The 18,939-nt window shown below is 42.2% G+C and overlaps 1 protein-coding gene and 1 long non-coding RNA gene across 8 annotated transcripts; one reads left to right on the top strand and one right to left on the bottom strand.

Moving 5' to 3' along the window:
• LOC135343022 (uncharacterized) lies at positions 1 to 969 on the top strand. Its single transcript, XR_010397034.1, has 2 exons — positions 1 to 600; positions 652 to 969. It is a non-coding gene; the product is annotated as an uncharacterized LOC135343022 (long non-coding RNA).
• On the bottom strand, positions 728 to 18,806 carry LOC135343011 (ER degradation-enhancing alpha-mannosidase-like protein 3). 7 transcript variants are annotated; one of them, XM_064539920.1, is made up of 13 exons: positions 18,722 to 18,782; positions 18,533 to 18,642; positions 18,351 to 18,396; positions 18,150 to 18,290; positions 17,542 to 17,811; positions 17,147 to 17,252; positions 16,778 to 16,998; positions 16,493 to 16,618; positions 15,989 to 16,156; positions 15,006 to 15,130; positions 14,617 to 14,788; positions 11,008 to 11,125; positions 728 to 1,083 (listed from the first exon to the last, which is right to left on the bottom strand). In XM_064539920.1, exons 2-13 carry the CDS (start codon positions 18,631 to 18,633, stop codon positions 839 to 841), a joined length of 1,839 nt encoding a protein of 612 aa, XP_064395990.1. In that variant the 5' UTR covers positions 18,634 to 18,642; positions 18,722 to 18,782; the 3' UTR covers positions 728 to 838. The 7 variants fall into 7 exon arrangements, with proteins under 7 accessions (XP_064395990.1, XP_064395992.1, XP_064395991.1 ...); XM_064539923.1 differs by lacking the exon at positions 728 to 1,083 and adding exons at positions 9,916 to 10,138; positions 10,406 to 10,774 and having other exon boundaries at positions 18,533 to 18,795; XM_064539925.1 differs by lacking the exon at positions 728 to 1,083 and adding exons at positions 9,918 to 10,138; positions 10,406 to 10,625 and having other exon boundaries at positions 18,533 to 18,795.
• Positions 18,807 to 18,939: the final 133 nt, after the last annotated feature.

Here is an 18,939-nt window from a genome sequence, read left to right as displayed (position 1 = left end):
TAGCCTCGATCCCAGGCCGAGTTTTCGCTTTTATAACGGTTAGGCGAACAACTGGGCCTGGTACTAGTTGTCTGCGCATGCGTCAGTCGTTCGTCAGATTCTGACGAATGGATATTCTCGTTCACTTTTGTGACATTTATATTCGTGTACTATCGTGTACTAGAAGTCAGTTCCCGTTTTATCATTATTGGAATCGATTGGAATCGATTGGAATGGCTCTTAGCTGAAGCTTCTCTCTTCTCTGAAGCTTATTCTGAAGACTGAACAACAAGGGAAGAGGTATAAAGCTTTGTCAAGCTTGTTAAGGTCAGATATTTTTGTGTGGGCCCTATGGCCGGCTATGCTATCAAGTCTTGTTCATGTTTGGCAAGAATGTAGGTAGACTATAGTTTCATCATTAATATGGTGGATCAAGTGAAGAGTGTGAGCTAGAGAACTTGGTGCTGCCATCATCAGCTCGTCGACAATGACACTATAACCGAGAAATTTCTACACGTATTTAAAATGTCTACTTCTCTGTACAGGAGCAATGGCTAATATCCAGCTGTCCCAACAGTACTCCTCTTGGCTATACTAACGGACGAGACTGGACAGTTTGAGGTAAGGGTTTAACCGTCTTTGGTTTCTTTTAATATTGTCCTATACTCACAGACACAGGACTGGAGTATGACCTGCTCATTCGAGCGTTGCTGGGTAGCTCAGAGACATCAAGAGAATCTACGTTTTCTCAAGCAATGAGTTTACGAGTTGGGGCCTAGAATCAGAGAAGTCCAGCAGCCTGCTAAATCTTTTTGAAACGTAATTTGAAGGCATTCAATCATCCTGAAGTTGCCCTGGGTCACTGTAATTGTGCTGCAGCACAACTGGCAACTCCCCAGGCCTTTGTGAAGCAGCTCCCTATGTGCATCTTTTGTGTACTCACTCTGTGCATTTTCTGTGTACAAATTTCTATTATTGATTTATTAAATATTTTTGCCGACCACAAATATACAATGAAAATTTGACGCATGCGCAGACAACTAGTACCAGGCCCAGTTGTTCGCCTAACCGTTATAAAAGCGAAAACTCGGCCTGGGATCGAGGCTACAATCTTGGCAGACAACTGGAGAAGAGCGTCATTAGAACACTGTTGGTTCAACTGAGCTACAGTTGTTTCAGGCGTAACTGTGAAGATAAAAAATAAGTTTTCATAAACAAACTATTCAGACTATAATTATTATGATTGTGATTGCAGAATTTGTGTACCAAGTGGGTGCATAGTACTCTTCACCTTTGGGTTTTGTTGGCTGGTCTTCTATAGAAACAAAAAATAGCATTGTGTCAGAAATGATTCATTTTGTGCAATGTGGTTACTGTATGACTGACCAGCGGCGTAGCCAGGATTTTGGAGAGCTATCATAGATGAAAGAGGGCGCAAAGCGCCCAATTTTTAGCGCCGCGCAGTGCCGAAATTTGGGTGACACCTCTTATTAATGACGTCATAATTAACTTATCTCCCAAGTTGGGCGTGGCTGAACGCTTATTTGCATAGAGAAGCTGGCCACGATCACAAAAGAGAACGATTTAAGCCAGAATAGCTCACAATTTAGAGACTGAATCGTTTTCCTTGCCTATAATATTATACTAGTTAGCTAACAGCCTAACTGCAGCAAGAACTGGAAGAGAAGGGGTGCTCAGTTGGATACCGTAATCAGATACATTTTTCTGTGATTTGTATACTTGACTCAGGCTGGTTGGGGGTGCTCGAGCACCCCTAGCACCCCCCTGGCTACGCCCTTGGCTAATACACATAGATATCATAATGTTCGTAAGGTAATTTTGCTGCATATAATATAATCACAGGGAAACTCAAAGAGTGGGAAATGATCGCCCATGATTGATGCTGACAAAAGTACAAAGTTTACAAGATAAAATCATAGTAATGGCTCCTGCATCAGTACAGTAGAGCCTGCCTTGCAACTCTCTTCTCACTCTTGCAGCTAGGATTAACAAGCACTATTAACATTAATCTGCATGTGCGTGTGAATGAGACTCAATTAAGTGAACACTTGCTATAAATAGTGTAATACTCACCATTTTTCTGCGCCAAGTACTGACACACGTTATCAGCTATCAATCCTTGGTCAAGACTCACTAAGATCTTCAACAGAGATTTGTATGTCGCTTTCGAAGGATTGTGTCTTCGCCAGTAAGACAAGCACATAATCATTGCATCTTGAATGTTGTGATTTCCCTTCAGTGTCACATCGCCTTGTTCAGAAGGAGTCAAATCCATCTCGTAAACATAGAGCTCAATCCTATCAAAATATTTAGCCAAGTGGGAAAAATCAGCTTCCCGTAATTCAGTGTTGAGTTGCTTATCAGTAACATTGTGTCTTTTCATTAGCATAATAATACCTGCACAGAAAAAAAACACAATAATTATAATTATTATTGCTAATTTGACACAGAAAAGTGGCAATATTGAGGTTACATAATGTGCATTATAGGTGCGAATGCATAATTCAATTGAGTTTCAGTATGCATGTCTTTTCTGCATGCAGATCAATGATCATCCTATACTACTCCATCTATACTCTAGGCGTGCTAGCAGCTCTCAAACTCAAAGGAATCCATAGAGCTCCTCTGTCTGTGTCACACCTGCAACTGTGCAAATCAGGTACGTGCATGGGCAACTATGGTATATGCATGCGTGTGCATGTGTGCGCATTACCAGGACATTGCGCTTTATAAATTGGCAAACCTCACCTATATAAATTCGCCTAATTGATAACATTTTTCCGGTAGTAGAGTAACACAATTGAGTATATAAAACCAACTGAAGGCCATATTTAACTAGCATTATAATGTAATTTTGTTAGAATTTTTTTTTTTTTTTTTTATATTGCAGTGAAGATTCTGACCTGCATGTATACATCTAACTATGTATAAATAATCAAATATACAGTACAATTATAAGTATTGAAACTGTGTATTCTCAAGCCGATATAAATTACAGTCACCTTTTTCATTTACTAGTGGTGGTATACTTGGTGAGGGTCCAGGAGGACCCAGTGCTACTGATAATGAAGTCCTAGTTGGTACTAGAGAACCCTCGGTAGGCTGCTGAGATGGAACAGGGTCTGGCACTAGAAACCGTTCTTGAAGTCCTACTCTCGGCAGATCAGCTGCATGTATAATTGAAAAGTATATATACAGCTTCATGCATGCATGATGATACACTGCAGCCTATAATTTGTAAACTATGATAAATTAAATGGCTCTCTTAAAACATTCGAAAGCCATGCATGCAGTAAACCTTAGGAAATAAAACCATGCATTCTTAATTAGTATTGAGGTGGTTCATGGCTGAGCCTGATTATTATTAAATTAATAATTTATATCCCCTTAATCATAAAACCATTAATTATAATCATTGCAAAAAAACATATAGCGGGTAATTTTCGGAGGACATAATATTCGTGGTTCAGCAATATTGAGACATTTCGTAGATAATATTTTCGAGTTTGTACTTGAGATGATGGTGTCAGGGCTGTACAGTTGGTAATAGAGATCTATAAACAAGTTTATGATCAAAAGAATATAAATTATAGCAATGCAGCTTTGTGTTCCACGCATGCATGCACTACAGATTATTATTGTGTGCCGGATGGAGAGAGCTATTATACAGGCATGTATGTATAATTGTTTTACAAAGCCTGACACTAATTATTATGATGATACTAGGGAGTCTGTGACTGTAACTGCAAGTGCTTGCCATCCATAATAATATTAGTTGGTAACCGATGTGCAGCACTGAACCTGCACATGACGACATGTGAAGGATGTGTAGCATCAAAACATTTTTCCAAGTCGAGGACCAGTTAGGAGAAAAAAGACGGCCAAAAGACAAATAGAAAATCAGTAGAGCTTGTAGAAGGCAGCTTTTTTGAAGAAGATCTAGTAGAGTGACAACCAACAACAGTTTTGAAACTGAAAGCTATATATACGTATATACAGTGTGTGCTTGCTTTCTATCGCTCTAGAGTATCAGAAGAAAAAACAGTCTGCACTGCTATACAAATATGAACAGGTTTAGATGATGGCGCAGTATACAATTGTACATTTGCAATATATAATTATACCTCACTCTGCTCAAAACACTGATCTCCACACATGCATGCACTAGCTTGTGGCAACACAACGATACATTAAGATGAACACTGCCAACTCCTCAGCCTAACTGCATGGACTGTGTTGTGTTTTGTTAGTTCTTGTTCTCACTGCATCCCAGAAGAGGTACACTGGAATCAATAGGGACACTTTTAATGAACCAAATTGTTGTCTTACATTCTTAACTCCTGCGCATCGTATTTTTTCATCTAGCAGCTACCGTTTTTGATTGTTTATTTGCCTTTGGAAAGTTGATATATATACCTATAATACTATGCAGGCAGCAAAGCAGCTAGTACACAAAATGCATACCCTTTAGCGGCTAATTTGTTTGAAAAATGCATCAAATGTTGCTTCTCTCAAGCAGGATCGTCTGGGGCGCAAGCACTTCTGTATAGAGGAGTAGATCTATATAGATAGATGACCAACATACTCGTGCTAATGGATGTTTACGGTATGTCACAATGGATTGGTGTAATCTACATGGTATGTTTAATTTATCATAGAAATCAAAGCCTCCCAGATCGAAGCTTTCAAAGAGTCTGAACAATCTCTCTGGCAGTCAACTTCTTGTAAGTTTTGTGTTTTTGTTCTTATAGAGGTTTCCATGTGAACCAGGTTAAATTGTAAACAAGACCCTGGCTCAACATACCTCAGGCCAGAGTTGTTCTCTGTTGGAGCAATCAGTGACCTCATCTGCTATCAGGCACTGCTACGAACCTTCCTTAAAATCTTCTCACAGATTTGGTCACCAAGGATACTGATGATCTGGTTTTGTATGTCAGGGTATGTATCTAAGTGGCATTCCTACCTGCCTTCTCGAGATGTTCTCTACGGGTGGTGTCTCCAGCTGATAATTTGTAAGTTTATCAAGGCCCTAAAGTTGCCATGGTTTGTGCTTGCCGACTGTGCACCTTCTACATGCATCTGTACCACTGTCACGATGATCACGAAGGGCTAGATTTTGTCGACCACACAAGACAATTGTCTGAGCTATAATCAATAAACTGCTAAACATTTTCTGCTCTCACTGACAAAATAAATGCATCACTTTCTGGTGGGCATATTCTCAAGGCAAATTAGCCAATGCAGAAACTTTCTCTCAAAAGTGGGGGTGGGCGTAATCTCGGAAGAGTATACAGTAGTAATCATTTGTGATATGTACTATACCGTTGGTAGTACATCACAAATGATTGAACGGTAGTACATATCACAAATGATTACTATGCGCATTAGAAACTCACATAATTGCACCGGTGGGGGCTCTTCTGCTGAATGATGCTCATCACTTGAAGGGGGCTCTTCTGCTGAAAGATACTCATCACTCGAAGATGAATGATCTACAATGACATACCGGTAGATAATTTGGAAATCAATCATGTAATAACTTTATCATCACATAGCCATAACAAATCATTACCATGTTGACAATATTTAGACCTCAGCTTTGTGGCCAGGTCTCTCAATAAAATTATATCAAGAGCATCAGCGATTTTCTCCCAATCAAATCCGTATAGTTCATAGTTATTAGCAATGTACTGAAGCAGGGTATTTTTCTGTTCACTGACGTCTGCATGAAATTAGGAGAGAAGCATTAATTTATAGACATGATGGGAAGATGCTTGTTTTTGTTATTGATACAGATCAGTCGCTGCCTATAATTATACCAATCGATGGCAAATGTCTGTGGGTCAGTGGGGTAGGGCAATGGGTTCAGATGGAAACAGAATCATTAGTGCATCATGATCCAGTCTAGAGAGTAGAACACCACAAACGTGTGAGTATAGTTGTACTTAAATGTTAATATCTTTTGATTGGAACATTTCTAAGAAATGGTGCTGCCATTTTGTATAGGTGAATGCAGAGGAGGAATGCCAGGGTCAAAAGGTCACTAATTAAAACACCACGTGGCCCTATGTTTTACATGTAAAACTGAGTTTACCCTCACGCCCCTGAGTTTATACACCACCAATAGCTTGATCCTCTTTATAATAACAACAGAAATCGGTTGAGCTATCGCGCCCCAGAGGAATCAGCTTGAGAGAGGAGATCTAGGATTTAATTGCAACCTTTGACCTTTTATTGTATTCTTCAAAACCACAAGATATGGAAATTAGCCTTCCGTGGCTAGGGTATAAATTTTGATGTATACTGGCTTGCTGCACTGGATAGATCTAGGTATAGTAAGCTTTCCAAGCAGGCAAATAAAGAACAGAAGCGCTAAGCTGCTATATATATGCAACAAAGGTCAAGAACCCAGAACAATAATCCTTAATTAAACGTGACCCTATTGACCCTGGCGTTCCTCCTCTGAGGTGAATGAATAAGCTACTAAAAATGTTTCCATAGCAACGAAAGTTGCATGGTGGGTTTGTGGTGATAATAGAACAGTAAACAATTGTTACAAATAATGGCTAATCGGTTAGGGAGAGGAAAGACCAACAGATTCCGGCTAAGGTTTAGGACTTCGTCACAACATCTATAGAACTTTGGCTATTTTACGCAAGGTTTGATATTGCTTACGTATCTACACAGTGGCGGATCCAGGAAAAATGAAAGGGCGGTTCCAAACTACGAGCGCGTAGTGGAATTCCCGCACAGAGCAAAATTTTTTGGGATTACGTCCACTTCCGGTCACACATGACTAGGGAAAATCACAGGGGAAGTCCCATAATAGACTTGCGTAGAGCTAGCTAGCTGCCACGAACAGTCTAATTGGGCGGAGTCCAACTACAAACAGTCAACTATCTAGCCTATAGGCTAACCTGAACACTCCTTTGGCAGTTGATACATCAAAACAACAGGTACAATCATTGACAATAGCTACAAAAACTGATAAATAACTAGCTGGTAGGCTGTAGTAAAGCCACAATATCTAGACTGAAAGGAGCACCCTGGGATCTCCCCCTGGATCCGCCACTGCTACACATATAGTAAGCTTGAAATAAAATAATTGTCTAACTTTTAATCAGAAAAGAAAGACTTTAGTTTTCCGAAGATAATCGATGTTACACACATTATTTTCTATATGATCACCCCCGCTTTCACCATTATTTCCCACAATAGATTTTTGTTTAATAATGTTGTATCTTATTCATTCACGTACACAATGGTGTCAGCATAATTTCTTAGAAATATTCCAATCTTTTAAGAACAGTAGACTGTCGCTATTTCGGCTCTCTGAAGTACGTACGGCCACCTCGATATATCGGCCATTTGATTTGGCACAGAATAGTATACTAGCTAGATGTTTACTGCACAACACTCATCCTGAAATGCGGCCACTCGCTTTTCCATATACTGGTCAGTGCTGGCTGCCCCAAACAAGGTTTTCATGTAATTTTATAATGGCCGGATATGACGTTTTGGGTATGGTTTGGCAATGGATTACACTTGAGACCATAATTATCCTCGAGGCAGAACCGCATAAAATTTATATTCGAGGTAAGGTCGGTTTTTTAGCCGCGGTTATTTCCTGGGGCCACCTCGCTATTCTGACCAAGCTGTACTGTCCCAACGGTGACCGGATTAACTAGAGTCTATACCGTACAACTGTACTCATACATTTGTGGTATTCAACTCTCTAGACTGGATGCACTGTATGTGCACCCTTAATTATAGGGTTCCCTCAACTAAGTGGACCCAACTACTCACTGACAAGTGCATCATAGATAATGATGAACATGTTTGCATTGATTAATTTTGCTGCATGCAGGCAGAATCCAGATCACAAAGAGTGGGTAATGATCGACCATCAATTCACTGAAATTGCATTCTATCACTGACTCACATGCATATGCTACTATAATTAGAGAGAAGGTGCATTAACTTAATGCGTGCATGCATAATTATAGCACATACCATTTGGATGAAGTTTGTCCAATACCAACTGAGGAATGCCCAAGTGTTTACCAAAAAGAAGTGGATTAGTCAACTCAACTAATTCTTCATGAAGAGTTGAGAGTGTCAGTGTTGTAAGAACAGGGCCAGGGTTAGTTTCGATATCTCCAGCTATAATCAGCAACAAAAAATCCACCTCCAATATTTGTGGTGTCTTGTCCAAACCGGTTATCCAGGTTGTATCTGTTGAACAACGTTTGTTACTGTTACGATATTTTCTCAACTCTATTCGAAAGCATGTTTTTTTCTCCTTGTGATCAGAGAAGAGTTTAGACAAATATTGTTCCATTGGGAGTGCAGTACAGTTAATGGTCTGAACAAAACCTAGAGAAAGAGGGTGGTACAATGGACAATGATACATGCATGCATGCACTAAATAATTATGACCCATGTAAAATTGAGTTGCTATAATAATTATAGGAATGGCCATAAAGAGAACATACCAAAAACAATACCAAAAACAAGAAACTGGATTATTAGCGCATGCAGCTCATGCATGGGGTCAATAGCAGAGCTCTATATATATACGCTTATATTTGAGAGTGCGCCTAAAATGCAGTCATTTTCGAGCCCAACCCAGTAACTGGATGTCTCTGTGATGAGACCTGACTCGTAAGCTATAGCTAGAAAGTGAGCAAGCAAGGCAACTCTATTATGTTACAGTTCATATTTTACAGATTCAGTACAAAAACAATCATATTGATCAAGAATAACTGCGGAACAAAAAGACCTAATCTTTGTCTCACATTCTCTCAGCATAATCAGACAAACAGCATATGCCCAGAGAGTCATTCCAGATGGATATAATTATCACCAGCTATGCCATGCACTGTACAAGCTAGCCTCGATTCAAGGCCGATTAAAATACGGTCTGGTACGTATTGCAGGGGTGATACTGCGCAGCGCTTCAAATTACCCAGAATATGGGTAATCGTACTACGAACGTAAAACCTTAGTAAATTACACAGGAAATTAGTCCGTTTACTAAGAATATGTTCCGTAATACTTTATCTCTATGACTGAGTTCTGTGAAGCTGTGGCTTATGCCGTCTATTACGTTGGTCTAGAAGGCTTGAACACTAGTTTTAAGACAGAAGAGTCTCTCATCTACGTCTATATAGGATGGTCCTATAGCCGGGTTGTCTTCGCAAGTAGCAGTTTGAGGCACCATACATTTCGCATAGCCTGTACAGATTCAAGGTAAGACATCCTGACCATACAACCGTCATAGAGGTAGATGAGAGCCTCTTCTGGCTTCAGACTAGTGTTAAAGCCTTCTGGAACAACACAATAGAGAGCTAAGCTGATGTACAAAGATAGAAAATAGATGAGGGAAAGAAAAAAGGGGATTTCCCAGATTCTGGACAATAAACTAACGCGTGTGCACTATCACCATGCAATAGGTACCAGGCCGTATTTTAATCGGCCCGGAATCGAGGCTATGTATACAAGCTAGCTAGCTCATAGATATAAATTAGCTGAATCATAGATGGTGTTCGTTATGGAGGTTTTGGTGATATATATGAAGGTTCCACTGTATAATTATAGCTATAATTATGAATAAAATTATTGTAAACTGCGGATCACGAATTGTAGCCAGGCTAGCGGAATCCCCTGCATTCACTATCTATGGCTGAATCAATTCTAAATTTTCACTAATATCCTTCGCATAATTGGAAAAGCGCTTCAATTTGAGTACAAAAAACATATTCAAGTAAGCGCTAATAATCCTGTTTAGCTATAGCTCGTTCCTACAGTCTTTTCAAAGTTTGAATGGGCTAGAGAAGCAGTTAACAAAGCTCCAAAATTTGTTTAGCGTACATGGTACATTGAATTAGTATGACATTATTTATTGTTCAAGCAATAAACCTTCAAATGATCGAAAAAAATTAATGTTTGAATTTGGACAATAATTCAGTAATTTGCTAGCTATACAGTTTTGTCCACTTCTCCTAGTGAGTGTTCTGGTTTCGTCTATTCGTGCCTTGTGTATCTGGAAGCAGGGCGTGACCCACTGCCCACACGAGCACTGATCACCTGACCAGTTGAATGACCCCAAACGAGCTGGGCACTTGAGACACAGAATCTGCCGCATGTGTGTGTATGAAAAATGTATAGTAAATTCTAAACAGTTGAATTCTAGAAAATAACGCAAGGCTATAATTATAGTCTTTGTTAAATTGGATTTTGACTAATCACAAAATTAGTACATGTATCTAAGCACACCATTGGAAAGGTAATTCTGAGAGCTCTTGAATGCATCAATTAGTTTGAAATTGGACAATCAAAACACAAATTACGAGCTTTCAAGATACGTATCTATTTTTAGCTAATGCACAAGTAGCAGCCTCACCTTCCCCTCCACTTTGCCCAGTAGAGAGCTTTCCATCCACTGTACTGGCTCGATGAACCATGAACTACACACATCATGAGTGGGCCCCTGCTCGTTATAATCCACCGCTGATTGAGTGGGTGGAGTTTTCCCTTGCTTTGTCCTCTTATATTATTTGACAGCAGCCTCTCCTTTACCTACCTCGTGAGGGAGGACACTCTCGTCAGTGAACAGGAGACGGCTGTATGTGTGGGGGGGGGGTTAGTGATGGAGGTGTAGAAGTTTGTAAACCATCTCCAGACAAATACAGTAGCTACTTAATTCATGGTGCGTGGTGTGTGTGTGTGGATGTGAGGGGGTGTATAATAATCGTCAGTGAACAGGAGACGCCTGTGTGTGTGTGTGTGTGTGGGGGGGGGGGGGGGGTTAGTGATGGAGGTATACAAGTTTGGAAACCATCTCCAGACAAATACAGTAGCTACTTAATTCATGGTGTGTGGTGTGTGTGTGTGTGTGTGTGTGGGTGTGAGGGGGTGTATAATTATAAACAACTACAACTGTGCTGACTAGACAGGATTATTGGCTACTACTGTACATGGTGTCTAGTGTGTGTTTCAGTGAACCTTTAGTGAAGCTGTCAGCGACTGGTTTGTTCTTTGCTGCCTTCCCTGAAGAGTCTGGTCCGCTAGTGGTAACAGTGACAGTGCTCATATTCACCAGGTCTGTGTTCTTCACCAGTAACTACACACAGAGAGAACAACACCTGACACACTCACACAGCCAGGCTACCATAATCTCATTCAAAAGAAGGTACTCTCTATAAAAGAGCTGCCTTACCCCCCCCTACAATGTGCAGCTGCACCTAAAAATGCATAAAAATGTTCTGAAGTAGCATGGCTGCTACACTGTGTATGTATTGTACCCACTCACTGCCTCTTGGACGACTCTATTGAGGGTGGTGTTAGCGCTGGCGAGGGAGATGGGGAAGAGGTGGGCCTCAGTCGTGAACACAAAGTCATCCATGTTCAGGGGACTGTCCCCCTCGTCAGTAAACAACAAGAACAGCTACTTGAACGTCTCAGCCCCAGTACGAAGGAGTCTATTCTATACAGTATCGAAGATTGCCGATGAAATGATATCGTACTACTAGAATATTAAACCCTTTGTGAATGAGTTTATTAAGACTTTGCGATCTAACCTTTGCATTCTGGCAAGGATTGTGATGCCATACAAGTACCGATTATTGCGAGATCTACATGGGAACTAAATTCTAACTATTAGTATATAATGGTTCTCCTGACTTACCTGTCCTCGTGAGCGTTGGTCCTGAGGTCCTTGATGGCAGCGAAGCCACACCTCACTCTGGCGTACTTGTTCAAGTTGTTCACCACTGATCGACCCACGTCCAGGTAGTATGGATCTCCAGTCGCCTGCAGTACCAACACAACATAATCGTTCATTAACTACTTAGCCATCAAAATAATACAGAGAGTAGAGTAGAGCAGTAGCATCACACGCTAGGGGTTGATTACAGTACTTACAGAAATATTCCAATTACTGAGATGCTTTCTTCGAAACAACAGAAAGTGATATATACATGTACAGCTAATGCATAGAGTAAACACACACCCCCACCCCCACACACACCCACCCCACACACCCACCCCCACCCCCACACCCCACACACACACACCCACCCCACACACACACTCCCACCCCCCCACACACACACCCACCCCCACCCATCCCACACACACACACCCACCCCCAAATTAAAATTAACTGCAACTCTCCCCCCCCCCCCTCAATTTTTTCAGCTGCCATAACTTGAATTCCGTGGATCCAATTTCAACGATAATATAATTTTCTGAAAGCTTAGAAACACACCTTTCAAACAGCATCATCAAAATTCTTATTTGAACGATAAAAGTATTTGCCAATTTGGCGATACCATGAATAATAGCCCATGGTCCAAGGCCGAAAAATGACAAATTGTGGCCCCGACGAAATTTTGGATAAAAATATTTGCCAATTTGGCGATATCATGAATAATAAATAGCCCATGGTCCAAGGCCGAAAAATGACAAATTGTGGCCCTGACGAAATTTTGGATTGAAATACATCATTTGAAAGGAAATTTTCTAAGCTTTCCGAAAATCACAAAACTTTGGAGATTCGATCAACGGTACTAAAGTTAATAGCTGTTGAAATTAACTGCAACTCTCCCCCCCCTCAATTTAATTATTCTTTTCAGCTGCCATAACTTGAATTCCGTGGACCCCCACCCACCCCACACACACACACACACCCACCCACCCCCATCCCCCCACACACAAACACCCACACACCCTACACACACATGACGGTGTACCTTGTAGAGGAAGTAAGTGCTCTCAATGAACTCAGGCCTGAGAGGGTGGTTTCCCCAGTGGACCCTGAAGTCATGAGTGAATGCCTCGGGTAGGAAGTTGTGTCTCTCCATCACATGATAAAGCATGTCGTGAATGTGTATAGCTGTGTCTACATCACCCCACAGAACCTGGAGATAGATACAACAAACCTCGTCATTTTAAACATGAAGGTTAGGTAAGTACAGTATATACAAAAATGTATACTGCAGACTACAATAGACGGACGGCCTCTAAGAAGTACTTTTCTATGTCAAACCGTTCTAGAGAGGTTCAGAGATATTAAGGCAAAACAGAAAACTACGGCACGAAAAACAAATGTTGATCTCAGTCTACCATTTTGTGGTACCTTTATCAAAGAGCTACAAATAAATTGGACACAAGTTACGGCCCCTAAAAGGGAGCTAGTGGTTTCTCTTAGTCAGTGCATGTGTGTGTGTGTGTGTGTGTGTGTGTGTGTGTGTGTACCTGTAGACCAGGCCAAAACGCCAGAAGTGAGTCCATGAAAGATCTAGTCATTCGATGAGGTGAATTCATGCTCACCTCCACTAGCATGGGCCCATTCGTGATGTATCTCTTGATGGCATCATAATGCTGTAGGGGAGGGGGTAAAGAAAGAAAATGAAGTTGCTGACCTTGCATGTACATATTGTACTGTATACACAGTTTCCGTTAACTCCTTTACCTCACAATTTTAACTCTAACAGTAAGCACCAAGTGTTTCAATAACCCCTCGCTCGCTCACCTTCCCAAACCTCTGCAGATACTTCCTGTCCCACAACAGGATGTAAGACTTGAGACAGTACTCGTAGTATGAGTCAATCCCCGCCCCCACACCGCTATCCACTCTCGTCCACTCAGCACTGTGTACGTTGATGACTGAGCCAACCAGATTGTGCCCTCGGTGTCTACTACGCCAGATTGCCTCCATTGCTTGGTGGGCTTTCACCTCAAACTGAGGATCACCTGATGGGAAAGAGAGAGAGAGCTTGACCATATCATTTAGGCTCAAATGTAACCAACAATCTAATCCTAGACAACTCTTAGAGCTACAAAATGCATTTGGTAATGTACACACACACACAACGCATGCACGCACGCACGCACACGCACACGCACACACACACACACACACACACACACACTGCACCTGTTAGTCTACTGAGGGCAGCAAACTCAAGGATCATGGACCCAGCACATGCCGTGCACGTTGTCTTCTCCGTGTTAGGGTAGCCCATACCGTGGCGAAGGTTGATCTGAGGAGAGGCACAATATAATACAGCACATGTAACGGTTGTATTATCTACCAGTTTCCATTTTAGTACAGAAAGGACTGTATTTTCTGTTGGCAAGTTTGCACAGTACAGTGGATTGCAGTGCAACAGAGATTTGCCTAGACGGCTGTATGTGTGGGGGGGGGGGTTAGTGATGGAGGTGTACAAGTTTGTAAACCATCTACAGACAAATACAGTAGCTACTTAATTCATGGTGTGTGGTGTGTGTGTGGGTGTGAGGGGGTGTATAATTATAAACAACTACAACTGTGCTGACTAGACGGGATTATTGGCTACTACTGTACATGGTGTCTAGTGTGTGTTTCAGTGAACCTTTAGTGAAGCTGTCAGCGACTGGTTTGTTCTTTGCTGCCTTCCCACATGACACACTCACACACAGCCAGGCTACCATAACCTCATTCAAAAGAAGGTACTCTCTATAAAAGAGCTGCCTTACCCCCCTACGATGTGCAGCTGTACTTAAAAAATGCTAATATTATATTCTAAAGTAGCATGGCTGCTTCACTGTGTATGTATTGTACCCACTCACTGCCTCTTGGACGACTCTATTGAGGGTGGTGTTAGCGCTGGCGAGGGAGAGGGGGAAGAGGTGGGCCTCAGTCGTGAACACAAAGTCATCCATGTTCAGGGGACTGTCCCCCTTGTCAGCAAACAACAAGAACAGATACTTGAACGTCTCAGCCAGTACGAAGGAGTCCATTCTATACAGTATCGAAGATTGCCAATGAAATGATATCGTACTACTAGAATATTAAACCCTTTGTGAATGAGTTTATTAAGACTTTGCGATCTAACCTTTGCATTCTGGTAAGGATAGTGATGTCATACAAGTACCGATATAGGTTTTTGCGAGATCTACATGGGGAACTAAATTCTAACTATTAGTACATACACAGACACATGGTTCCCCTGACTCACCTGTCGTCGTGAGCGTTGGTCCTGAGGTCCTTGATGGCAGCGAAGCCACACCTCACTCTGGCGTACTTGTTCAAGTTGTTCACCACTGATCGACCCACGTCCAGGTAGTATGGATCTCCAGTCGCCTGCAGTAGCAACACAACATAATCGTTCATTAACTACTTAGCCATCAAAATAATACAGAGAGTAGAGTAGAGCAGTAGCATCACAAGCTTTGGTCGATTACAGTACTTACAGAAATATTCCAATTACTGAGATGCTTTCTTCGAAACAACAGAAAGTGATATATACATGTACAGCTAATGCATAGAGTAAACACACTCCCCCACCCCCACCCCCCCACACACACACCCACCCCACACACACACCCCCACCCCCCACACACCCACCCCCACACCCCCACCCCACACACACACACCTACCCCACACACACACTCCCACCCCCCCACACACACACACCCACCCCCACACACCCACCCCCACCCACCCCCACCCACCCCACACACACACACCCACCCCCAAATTAAAATTAACTGCAACTCTCCCCCCCCCCCTAAATTTTTTCAGCTGCCATAACTTGAATTCCGTGGATCCAATTTCAACGATAATATAATTTTCTGAAAGCTTAGAAACACACCTTTCAAATAGCATCATCAAAATTCTTATTTAAACGATAAAAATATTTGCCAATTAGGCGATACCATGAATAATAGCCCATGGTCGAAATTTTGGATTGAAATACATCATTTGAAAGGAAATTTTCTAAGCTTTCCGAAAATCACAAAATTTTGGAGATTCGATCAACGGTACTAAAGTTAATAGCTGTTGAAATTAACTGCAACTCTCCCCCCCTCAATTTAATTATTCTTTTCAGCTGCCATAACTTGAATTCCGTGGACCCCCACCCACCCCACACACACACACCCACCCCCATCCCCCCACACACAAACACCCACACACCCCACACACACATGACGGTGTACCTTGTAAAGGAAGTAAGTGCTCTCAATGAACTCAGGCCTGAGAGGGTGGTTTCCCCAGTGGACCCTGAAGTCATGAGTGAATGCCTCGGGTAGGAAGTTGTGTCTCTCCATCACATGATAAAGCATGTCGTGAATGTGTATAGCTGTGTCTACGTCACCCCACAGAACCTGGAGATAGATACAACAAACCCCGTCATTTTAAACATGAAGGTTAGGTAAGTACAGTATATACAAAAATGTATACTGCATACTACAATAGACGGACGGCCTCTAAGAAGTACTTTTCTATGTCAAACCGTTCTAGAGAGGTTCAGAGATATTAAGGCAAAACAGAAAACGACGGCACGAAAAACAATTGTTGATCTCAGTCTACCATCTTGTGGTACCTTTATCAAAGAGCTACAAATAAATTGGACACAAGTTACGGCCCCTAAAGGGAGCTAGTGGTTTCTCTTAGTCAGTGCATGTGTGTGTGTGTGTGTGTGTGTGTGTGTGTGTGTGTACCTGTAGGCCAGGCCAGAACGCCAGAAGTGAGTCCATGAAAGATCTAGTCATTCGATGAGGTGAATTCATGCTCACCTCCACTAGCATGGGCCCATTCGTGATGTATCTCTTGATGGCATCATAATGCTGTAGGGGAGGGGGTAAAGAAAGAAAATGAAGTTGCTGACCATGCATGAACATATTAAAGCTCTATACTGTATACACAGTTTCCGTTAACTCCTTTACCTCACAATTTTAACTCTAACAGTAAGCACCAAGTGTTTCAATAACCCGTCACTCGCTCACCTTCCCAAACCTCTGCAGATACTTCCTGTCCCCAAACAGGATGTAAGACTTGAGACAGTACTCGTAGTATGAGTCAATCCCCGCCCCCACACCGCTATCCACTCTCGTCCACTCAGCACTGTGTACGTTAATGACTGAGCCAACCAGATTGTGCCCTCGGTGTCTACTACGCCAGATTGCCTCCATTGCTTGGTGGGCTTTCACCTCAAACTGAGGATCACCTGATGGGAGAGAGAGAGAGAGAGCTTGACCATATCATTTAGGCTCAAATGTAACCAACTCTTAGAGCTACAAAATGCATTTGGTAATGTACACACACACACAACGCACGCACGCACGCACACGCACACACACACACAATCACTGCACCTGTTAGTCTACTGAGGGCAGCAAACTCAAGGATCATGGACCCAGCACATGCCGTGCACGTTGTCTTCTCCATGTTAGGGTAGCCCATACCGTGGCGAAGGTTGATCTGAGGAGAGGCACAATATAATACAGCACATGTAACGATTGTATTATCTACCAGTTTCAATTTTAGTACAGAATGGACTGTATTTTCTGTTGGCAAGTTTGCACAGTACAGTGGATTGCAGTGCACTTGCAACAGAGATTTGCCTATAATAAAGCACTTTCTACATATGTACAGGTTGTATTATCCACATGACATACTGTACACTTAGGACTAAGACCAGTTTCGAATTTGGTATAAAATTTTGAACTGTATTTTCTGTTGGCTATTTTTCAGAGTACAGAGCAGTCACCTTTGGATAGGGGAGACCTGTAGTGGTGTTGAAAGCAGGCAGTAATCTGTTCCCCACTTCCACTGCCATTCTGAGCAGCCCCCCATCATACCAAGCCAACTGATGGTAGCCCTTCTCTTTGAGAGCCAGGGCAGCAAAGTGACCTCCCAGTAAACCACCTAGCACACGTATGTTGGTCTCAAACACTGATACCACCAAGTCACTGTCGAAGCTAATGTCTGTCATGACTTTTTGTACAGCCGAGGAAAACTCATCAACCGAACCAATTACCTGAGGGGACAGACACATGTACATTGGTGGAGGGGGAGATTGCTCCTGCCCCTTTAATAATAACAGGCTACCATGTACAGTACAGTTAGAGTACAGCTTCCTGTCCTATAGTGTATTGTACTGATTCAGATATAGGCGAAGGAAGTCAAGGTACTTTTTTTTAAGCCTCTGGTGGAAGCATCTATATTAATACAGGAAACCATCTCCAGACAAATACAGTAGCTACTTAAGTCATGGTAATGGCTTCTAAATAAGTTACATAGCTTCTCCTCCAATAGGGCCTCAGGGGATGTGGTTGCCCTGACCACCCACACACTATATGTATATACTTGACTCACAGCCAGAGTGTCCAGTGTGTCTATGAGGGTGAGGGAGAACCTGCCCAGGGTAAAGTCAATGTCCCCTCGTCCTTGCTCCACCCCCCGGACACGCCCCTTACACGTCAGTGGCATCAACTCATCAGCAGGATATGCAAAGTCCTGTCAGTAGCGTAAATCAGAGTCATGTGATTAGATAGACACGTCATGTGATAGGCTCACCATGTATGAACGGTAGGCATGATTGAACATCTCCAGAACCTTGTCCCTGGAAACCAAATAAAATCATACAAACCAAAATTCCTCCCACACAATAAAGGCTGAGGTAGGTACACAATAAGGCCAGTATGGGAACCTCTAGACTACTACTAGGACTAGGGTAATGTGTACACACACACACTTACTTGTAGTGTTTCTTTTCAGTGGGGCCCATTGATAGTGCGCCATTGTGATGAGTGAGTAGTAGGGAGCACACAATCACCACTCCCCACACATACAATACCATTGTCACTATCTGTACAATGGTTCTACTTTAGACTAGCTCTATGTGCTGCACTGTACACTCATTTGATAAGTATTATATTGCAACTCACCCTGTCAGCTATAACCTGTTCATAGTAGGAGGAAAGATAAACAAAGCACAGAGTCTCTCCTCTGTCTTGAAGGTTGGATTTCAATTTTTCACAAACACGTTTTTCCTTTAATTCTACCACAGCTGCACTTTGACCTTAGCGGTGTGACGGCATATCAATGTGTAGTAGCCTGGGGTCGAGGCTAATCAATGTGCAGCCTCGATTCCAGGCCGCTAAGA

Source organism: Halichondria panicea, chromosome 10 (genome assembly GCF_963675165.1).
Source record: "Halichondria panicea chromosome 10, odHalPani1.1, whole genome shotgun sequence".
In the NCBI taxonomy this organism is placed as follows: domain Eukaryota; kingdom Metazoa; phylum Porifera; class Demospongiae; order Suberitida; family Halichondriidae; genus Halichondria; species Halichondria panicea.
Note: the sequence above shows the minus strand (reverse complement) of the source record. Positions and strands in the feature narration are given on the sequence as shown.

What these genes read in the sequence shown, in the direction of transcription:
- LOC135343011 (XM_064539920.1), bottom strand. Translation starts at nt 18,633, where the DNA reads ATGGTATTGTATGTGTGGGGAGTGGTGATTGTGTGCTCCCTACTACTC. An exon ending in TGCCCTCAGTAGACTAACAG is followed by an intron (nt 16,999 to 17,146) that starts GTGCAGTGATTG and finishes CTCTCCCATCAG; the next exon opens with GTGATCCTCAGTTTGAGGTG. An exon ending in ATCTGCAGAGGTTTGGGAAG is followed by an intron (nt 16,619 to 16,777) that starts GTGAGCGAGTGA and finishes CCTCCCCTACAG; the next exon opens with CATTATGATGCCATCAAGAG.